The sequence below is a fragment of the Etheostoma spectabile genome, unplaced genomic scaffold, assembly GCF_008692095.1.
Source record: "Etheostoma spectabile isolate EspeVRDwgs_2016 unplaced genomic scaffold, UIUC_Espe_1.0 scaffold00019105, whole genome shotgun sequence".
NCBI classification, from domain to species: domain Eukaryota; kingdom Metazoa; phylum Chordata; class Actinopteri; order Perciformes; family Percidae; genus Etheostoma; species Etheostoma spectabile.
This window is the reverse complement of record NW_022604675.1, coordinates 20,214-28,559: the sequence shown is the minus strand read 5'-3', so window position 1 is coordinate 28,559 and position 8,346 is coordinate 20,214. Positions and strand designations below refer to the sequence as shown.

The following is an 8,346-nucleotide window of genomic DNA, read 5'->3' as shown; positions in this document are numbered from 1 at the left end:
GGATCTGCCCGGGTTCAGTATCAGTCCTTGGTGAATTCCTTTTTAATAAATTAATTAATGAGACTGAGAGTTGCTTTAATTTTCTTTTTAAGAAGTGAAAAGGTGGATAAATAACCAATCGATTCCTTTTCATTCTGACCACAAACTGAAGTCAAAATACCAAAGTGAATTATACCTTCAACATATTACAGTAAATTAGTTTCATTGACAAAAGGTGGTATGACAACATAAGAACATACAGTTGTCTTTCAAGCCCCATTAGAAGTAAAGGTCAGGTTAGTTGCGTGTTCAGTCTCAGTGATTCTGTGTTTTTGGGCAGGTGACATTCTGGCCGGGCCCCACCACTGAAGAACTGGAGGGCTGCTGCAGATGCCGTATGGATGTGTGAGCAGAACATGGCACTCCTCGCCCCAAACATCTACATCCTCGAGTACCTGAAAAAACACACAGCAGCTGACCCCAGCCATCAAGGAAAAGGCCACCAACTTCCTGACCAGTGGTGAGATCTACGTTTTCCTTTGGTAGCTAAAAAGATCACGTATGCCAAATCTACCGCTGCTACATGTCTGGTGCTGGTGTCAATAATGAGCAGCGTGCATAATTGCTTAACAATGCTCGTCATTCCAATTAGAGACTACAGATCAGGGACACCCTGCTGGCCTCTGGGTTACGGTGCTGACAACAGGGCCCCACCTTAACTTCTAGGCCAGCAGGAAGACCTTGTTGCATGTCACTCTTTTTTCTCTCCTAATTCCTGTCATCTTTTTGACGTCACCTGTTGGACTCAAATACAGTTTTATTTGTTTTTTTACATCTGTACATTACACTTACAGAGCTCTTTTTAAACAAGAAATAGAGAGAAAGCTTTTCAGAAATCAAATGTGTATGGCCTAATAAGCGTGTTTCTATTGTTATACAGGCTACCAGAGCAGCTGAACTACAAAGATAAGGACGGTGCTTACAGCACATTTGGAGCAGGACCAGGGAACACTTGGTGAGGACCATTACTAGTCAGTCATCCACAAAGACTAATTATAATATCATGTTCAACATTTTACTACGACATACAGTTCATACTTGTAGAGTAGATGATTATCGTGAGCCATTAATGGATAATAAGGCGTCCTCTTGTCTTCTTTTCTGTCTTTTGTTTTTCATATCCTTAGGCTGACTGCATTGTGTGAGATCGTTTGCCAAAGCACAGTCTTTCATCTACATTGACCCAGCAAACATTGAAGCGTCCGTGACTGGCTGAAAAGTAAACAACGACCAAATGGCTGTTTTGAACCATCAGGAAAGCTCTTCCACAACCTGATGAAGGTAATAAAGTTCCTATTTTCCAGAGTTGTATAACCATGATGATGATAACTGAAACTAAAGAAGGTCAGTATGTGAGGAGTGTTGGAGGTCCAGTGATGATCTGTGTCTGTATGTAGGTCTATATACAATATGTACAGTATGTGTAATATAATATATTTTATACAAATATACAAATTGTGTTATTTACTAATGTACTAAAATATTTACCCATCTCTCCTTTAATTTTATTAAATAATGTTTTCTTATCTTAGATTCTAAAAGTGTCACATCTGGTAAACTCTTCCAATTTTAACCCCTATGTATTGAAAGGATTTCCTTCCAAAAGTGCCATGTCTTTAAATCAAGTCTTATACCTACATGGTAAAAATGGTAAACAATCTGATCAGTCGTCTTGTGTGAGGCTATGAGCTGTGAGTTTATGGTTTGAATTATGGTGGAGGTGGTCAGTTACACCTATTAGGACTCATCATACCAACCAGGGAATGCTAATACTAACCAAAGGGAAGGGGACTGAGTACCCAGGGCCCTCGTGTACGGAGGGCCTGAGTGTGTTATTATAAGGCCAGAATGTTGTGCAATGTCTCTGGCTATAGGGGGAAAGACTTACTTTGGCTATAACTGATAGTGGAGATAGCAAAATGGGAGCAGAATACTGTTTGAAATACTGCGGCCATGAAAGGCTTACATTCTGCCTCCACTGAGTCAGATGAGATCACTAATTACTTATGCTTCCTCTTTACAGGGTGTGTGTGTCTGATGAAGTAATTACTCTCAGTGCCTACATCATGCTGCCTTCTTGGAGATGAAAAACCCAGAGATGTGAGTTTATGTGTGATGTGAGAGTATTTGTAACATGAATGTATGTATGCAAGATGCATTGTAGCATTCATTTGAATTGAAATATTATGGCAAGCATCATATTGTTGTTGTTGTTTTTTCTTCCTTTTTCTTATTAGTTTTTCACTGTTTTGATGACCTGGTGTAGGAGTAGCGGGGGGGGGGGATATAGGTAGAATGTTTCCATTAGTGCATAATTACATGTAACACAATTGTTGTTTTGTTTGATTAGAATGAGCCTTCATATCTACATTAGGAGCAGGTCCACTTTCACGAGCCCGCCATGTTGCACCAGCAAATTTTTACAGTGGCCCAGAACAAACAAACCACAACACTGGCTTTAGAAAGGACCTTTCATGCTTTATATTGAAGTGAAGGCCACTCTTGTTCTTCTACCCACTTGGACGAAGGGGGTAAACGAGCGTATTCAGTTCACCGCTTGATGCCAATAACATATTAGAAATACACTTAGTTTTGAGTACAGGAGGAAACCCAGTATTAGGCTTTGTAGTGATGAATGAAACTGTCTAGAATAAAAAAGTCCTCTTTTTCCAAAGCTGAGCAAAAGAGCATTTACATTTTTTAATTTTGGGGAGTTTTAGGCCTTTATTTGTATTTGTTAAAGTGAGAGAAGGAGAATGACCTGCAGCAATGGACTGCAGGTTTTAGTTGAATGCGGGCCGTTGCGTCAGGAGGAGTACCCCTCTGTAGGGCGCCCGCTCTACCACCTGATCTCACCAGGCGCCCCAAGGAGCATTAATAAAAGTCACCCACTGGTCTACTTTTATTCTTTTACATGCTTACATTGTCATACAGTTCCAATGTAAACAATGCAACTAAGTAACAATTACAATAATAAAAAAACATAAAATACTATGTAAGTTACAGTGCAGTTTAAGAAGTGAAACTATTTAAATCAAGAGGTCATCAGACTTATTAAAAAGAACTGAGTTCTGGCAGACTTTTAGCTTATGGGAGTGTTTCCAGATATGTGCAGCATAAAAACTGAATGCTGATGCCCCCGGTTTAGTCTGACTCCACAGCAAAAGACAATGCATTCTGTTAATCTGTTCTAGGATTCTTGTGAAGCAGAGCTTTGTCTGCTCAAGGAGTCCATCAGTGACCTCAGCAACACCTACACCACCGCTCTGCTGGCGTACGTCTTCACCTGGCAGGACACATGGAGACCCGTGCTCGCCTACTGAACCAACCTAGACACTGTTGCATTACAAGAAGGTGAGCATCCTCTACAGGAAATCATTCTGGCTTCATTACTGTGACAAAGCTTACCCTGTGACTGTTGTCTCTTGTGGATGACTGTTTTTTAGGAGGTTTCCTCCACTGGTCTCAGACAGCAACACGAAACTTCAGCCTCTCTGTCTGTGGAGATCAGCTCCTATGTGCTGCTGGCTAAACTCAGTGCTATCCGACTGTGAAGACTGGGCTACGCCAGCGCATATCGTTAGATGGCGACTAGACAGCAGAACTACTACGGGGATTTTCATCCACACAGGTACAACCCAAACAGGGTTAAAGCTGCAGTGGGAGATAGTTCTGAGAAAAAACGTGGATTAGCCTAAAAATTGAACAAGCACACCTTACAGGTCCCTCCCACTGCTCTCTGCTGCCGCCACAGCTCCTACCCCACAGCGGGGGGGCCTGCCGTGTGTGAACGCGCAGGCTAGTAGCAGGCAGTGACACCGATGCTCCACATCCTCATGGACAATACAGGGATTAAATCTGAGGAGGGTATAGCTTATGTAAACAATTTGCTTATATAAATTTCATTATTTGTAAAGTTTTTTCAATAAAAGGGTTTTTTAAAATGAATTTTTCATGTAATCGCTCATTTGTGAGAACAAAAGTAGCGTTACACAGTACTTACTGAATTACCTTTTGGATCAATTTTAAAACCGTAAACTTTCAGTAGGAATGATGAATGACTGAGGAAGCTCAATGGAGCCAAGGAATAATAACATCTTAGAAATATGTAGGTTATTTAGAATATGGTAAAATAAATCAGCTTTTTTTGCAAAGTACTCAGGCACAAGGAAATACGGACATTTTGATTTGGACTGAAAGACGATTCTTCAGTGCCTCTGTGTCCGGGGCCATGTCTGACTGTTGAAGGAGCACAAAGAATGTGTCAGACATTTGATTTACAAATTACACATGAGGGGAAAGAAAACATGTTTAAAAATAATCAAAAGTAGAAGTCTGCCTTGCCAAACGTTTGACAGGGACAGCGCACAATTAAAGTAGTTTAACCATAGCTACATTTATTGTGATCGACAAAAACACCTTTTGGCTTGCTAAATGTAGGCATCGAAATAAGATTACTTATACTGAGGGTGGAGGAGTTAGCAGGTAAAAGTAATCTTCACCTGCTAACATTTCTGCCGTGCCACAAGCTACGGAGTGAGTAAACTGAATTGGCGCTATCACCAGTGTACTGAAGTGTACGTGTACTGTAACCATCGATATCTTAGTTGTGTGGTTCTTAAAAATTAAACAAATCCAGGGAACTTACATGTCAAGCAGAAATGTGGCTTAACGCTAGCTCAGATCCGTGTTTGAATCTTCCAGTAGGCGTAGCTCCCTCCACCTTTGAAAAGCCGCTTCGCTTGGTGACCCTCGTTTTATTTCGGGCTCGGTTTAATTCTTTCTTTTAGCTCGCTTTGCGTCATCGGTCTTCTGCTGTTAGCCGTCTTGTTTTTCCGAGGCAGGTGTCACTAGAGAAATGGCAGTTTTCCTGAAAAGTTGTTTCTCCGCGATTAGCACAGCTGCAGTGCACTAGCAATCTTGAGCTCGAACGGCGGTACGCGCTGTGCGGGGGAGGGGTATGAGCAGCGCGTACACGAGAGTGATTGACACTGCTAAGACAGTCCTCCCGCTCTGATTGGCTGTTTCTGACGGGAGCGGTTTTGTATTCTGCAAGTGTCAGCAGGAGCACAGGGAGAGAGCAGCAGGAGCTTGATTTTTTCACAGATTATCTGTCTTCATGTGTTCTGCTGTCAGGACATAGTGACAGTTTAACAATATGTAAAAAATACTTTTTACAAAAGTTACCTACTGAAGCTTTAAGTGGGACTTTGAGTCACACATACAGTAATCTCTTCTTTTAAATGTATTTAATTAAAACTCACATTATTTAAACATTAATAGTTCTCACAGGACAGAGACATTGCCAGATACCTCAAAATAATAGTGTGATTATACTATACTGAGAACAAATATAATGTGCAAAAATAAAATGTGCATATATTATGTTTTATATGGTAATTTTCTTAAATTGATTTCTGTATGAAAATCAACAATTAGAGAGACCTGAAATTGATCAAAGTGAGCTCCCACATATGAAAGCTGTTGTAGGTGTAAACAGAAGAACATTTACATTTGTATAAATTTGAGCACATAAGTAAAGGTATTTTCTTTGTGTTGTAGGACACCGTGGTGGCTCTTCAGGCTCTGGCTCTCTACTCCACTCTGGTGTTCAGTCCAGTGGGTTCAAGCACAGTGACGGTCCAGTCTCCCAGTGGCCAGCTGACGTTTGATGTAAATCAGTACAACAAACTGCTCTACCAGGAGAAGAATCTGCAGGACGTGACAGGAACGTACAGCCTGGAGGTGAAGGGGACTGCAAGTGCTGCAATACAGGTCAGTGGTTAGATGTACATGAACCACCAATCCTGATGCTTCATACTTTAGATTCTTGTTCACATTTTATGATTGATTGATTGATTGATTGATTGATATTTTTATTTATGTCATGCCTCTAAGTGGCCCATCACACACCGAATTACATTACACCAACAACAGTAATTAATTCCACAGATTTCATTCCAATTTCTAAAATTTAATCTTTCCTTGTTTAGATTTCTCTTGTCTATAACATCCCAACTCCTGTTCAAGTTACCACTCTCCGCATTGACATCAAACCAGAGGCCGACCGCACCAGAGAAAGAACCAAAGTCCTTCTAAAAATATCATCCCTGTAAGTAATCAACAAGCAGATCCACGACATTGACGGATGTCGATTAGTGGATGGACAGGGGAGGAATAATTACAACTTGGAAGCTAAAACTCAACTCTAACAAACGGTAAATGGAGCCCATCCAAAGACCAGATTGACATCATATTTATATGTTACTTGCACTGCAGATATAGTGGAAAGGAGCCCAGTACAAACATGGTTATCCTGGATATCAAAATGCTCTCTGGATATGTCCCAGACCCAGAGTCTTTGAACATGGTGAGTGATGACAGTAACTTTAACTGAGTAGTATTTGTCAGTTGTTGTCATGATAACCCAGCTGATTAATGTCTCCTCACAGCTCAAAGGTGCCAAGCTGGTGGATCGTGTTGAACAAAAGGAGGATCGTGTTCTGGTGTACATACGGGAGGTGAGAGAGATTTAAAGTGACAAACAAGAGATGATTTTCTCCAAAAAATTTTACTGAACATGTTGTCTGTTTTTCTTTCAACAGTTACCGAAGGACATAGTCATCAACCACAGCCTAACGCTCATACAGGACTACCAAGTACAGAACCTGAAGCCAGCCGTGGTCAAGCTCTACGACTACTACCAGCCAAGTAAATCAGTCCTCTCTAAACCTCATTCACTGAAGTCACAGCACACACTGCTCTGTGGTATCTGCACACCAACCTGAACAGTTATCAGAATAATAATTTATAGTTGTATGTTAATCTGACAGGCTATTGAACACTAATGCAAGTTTGACTCATTTTCTACCTTTTTTCCCTCAAGGTGACCAGTCTGATACAGAATACACCCTATACCCTTGGGTGGCAGGTCGCAAACAGCAATGGCGTAAAGAAGCACTATGATGTATGTAAATGCAAATTGGAATTGTTTAAAAGATTGTTAAAGTAGTTACTGTCAGGAGTCAGAATGTTCCAAATCTTTGGTATGAAAAGGCTTAAGTCTTCGCAATGAATTTATATTTTTCATTATTTCTTTTGCAGCTTGAAGAGCGTGTGGTCAGTCCTCGAGTCGTCCAGAAGATACATATTATGTACTTAACACCATGTCTGTTTGTCTTCTCTTGTTAGTATTCTGCCACAACCAGTTACAACTGTAACTACAGTGTCTGAAGTGAAATACATGCATAATAGACAATTAAATAATGTCATATTAATGTCCCGTTTGAAACTGGTCTTTTGTTGAACTTTTCCACTATTAAATCTTTCCGCTGTGTATTTATCGTATCTGTTTTATCCAAATACCAGAAGTTGTGCAGCTCAGCTTAGTGTCGAAATGCGGTCACAAAAGCAAAAGTGTTATAATATATGTTCTAAGATAATTTAAATTCTCTCAGCATTTACAAATCCCATCTCCTAAAGCAGTTAGAAATCCAAGTTTGCAAATAAATTGTTTTATAATATGTATGTAGACCTTCACCAACTCAAGTGAGCAGGCTGAGACAAATGACCCTTGTGCTGCAGGCAACAGATTTCTTCATAAAATGATAAAGTCTTAGTCCACACATCTTAACCTGCATACAATATTATTATATATCAAGTAATTTAAGAAGACTGCTAATCTTAAAGGGACTTATGTTTCTTCAGTTGCAGCTTGATGATGCGTTCCCAGTCACTCATTTTAAATAAATCATATATTTTAGGGAGTGTGTAGTTCAGTGTCTGCTTGTGTATATTTGTGTTAAAGCTGCATGTATTCCTTTTTTTCTTACCACTTGTGGGTAGCTAATAAGCTGCCAACACCAGACTGACACCATTAGTTCATGAACAGGTTGGCAAACAATTCCCTATTCACCTAAACAGACGCAGGTAACTGAACTGACTGAAATTAGACATAAAGCTATCCAGGTGACAAAATTACAACTTTAATGGAATGATTTTGATTTGTTTGCTGGATAAGTTTATGCTACTGTATATCACGGGTCTGCTCCAAGAAATAGACTGTTTGGATTAATTGTCTCCCTCAAAACTGGAACACGGACAGGTCCAAACTAAGTATAAAACCAGGGTAACCTGGGATCAGCAGGTCACCGAGTGTTTAATTACTAGGAATCAGTTTTCCTTTGCCTTTTTGAGAAATTATTAGTTCAAGTCAAAATTAGTTGATTTGCAGCTGAATGAAAAATGTATTTCATATTGTTTTATTGCCTACACTAAGTTTTCACATTTAATTAGACCTTACATTTG

General features: G+C 40.0%; 2 protein-coding genes across 2 annotated transcripts; both read left to right on the top strand.

The window, feature by feature from the left end:
- Window positions 1-366: 366 nt before the first annotated feature.
- LOC116683766 (alpha-2-macroglobulin-like) lies at window positions 367-1,302 on the top strand. The gene is made up of 3 exons (XM_032509990.1): window positions 367-499; window positions 920-994; window positions 1,167-1,302. Exons 1-3 carry the CDS (start codon window positions 381-383, stop codon window positions 1,219-1,221), a joined length of 249 nt encoding a protein of 82 aa, XP_032365881.1. The 5' UTR covers window positions 367-380; the 3' UTR covers window positions 1,222-1,302.
- Window positions 1,303-3,860: 2,558 nt separating this feature from the next.
- Window positions 3,861-7,238, top strand: LOC116683768 (alpha-2-macroglobulin-like protein 1). Its single transcript, XM_032509991.1, has 8 exons — window positions 3,861-3,917; window positions 5,602-5,814; window positions 6,033-6,151; window positions 6,319-6,409; window positions 6,492-6,560; window positions 6,645-6,750; window positions 6,926-6,970; window positions 7,144-7,238. Exons 1-8 carry the CDS (start codon window positions 3,861-3,863, stop codon window positions 7,146-7,148), a joined length of 705 nt encoding a protein of 234 aa, XP_032365882.1. The 3' UTR covers window positions 7,149-7,238.
- The last annotated feature ends 1,108 nt before the right edge of the window (window positions 7,239-8,346 follow it).

What these genes read in the sequence shown, in the direction of transcription:
- LOC116683766 (XM_032509990.1), top strand. Translation starts at nt 381, where the DNA reads ATGTGTGAGCAGAACATGGCACTCCTCGCCCCAAACATCTACATCCTC. An exon ending in CACCAACTTCCTGACCAGTG is followed by an intron (nt 500 to 919) that starts GTGAGATCTACG and finishes ATTGTTATACAG; the next exon opens with GCTACCAGAGCAGCTGAACT. An exon ending in GCAGGACCAGGGAACACTTG is followed by an intron (nt 995 to 1,166) that starts GTGAGGACCATT and finishes TCATATCCTTAG; the next exon opens with GCTGACTGCATTGTGTGAGA.
- LOC116683768 (XM_032509991.1), top strand. Translation starts at nt 3,861, where the DNA reads ATGCTCCACATCCTCATGGACAATACAGGGATTAAATCTGAGGAGGGT. An exon ending in CTGAGGAGGGTATAGCTTAT is followed by an intron (nt 3,918 to 5,601) that starts GTAAACAATTTG and finishes TTTGTGTTGTAG; the next exon opens with GACACCGTGGTGGCTCTTCA. An exon ending in TTCTGGTGTACATACGGGAG is followed by an intron (nt 6,561 to 6,644) that starts GTGAGAGAGATT and finishes TTCTTTCAACAG; the next exon opens with TTACCGAAGGACATAGTCAT.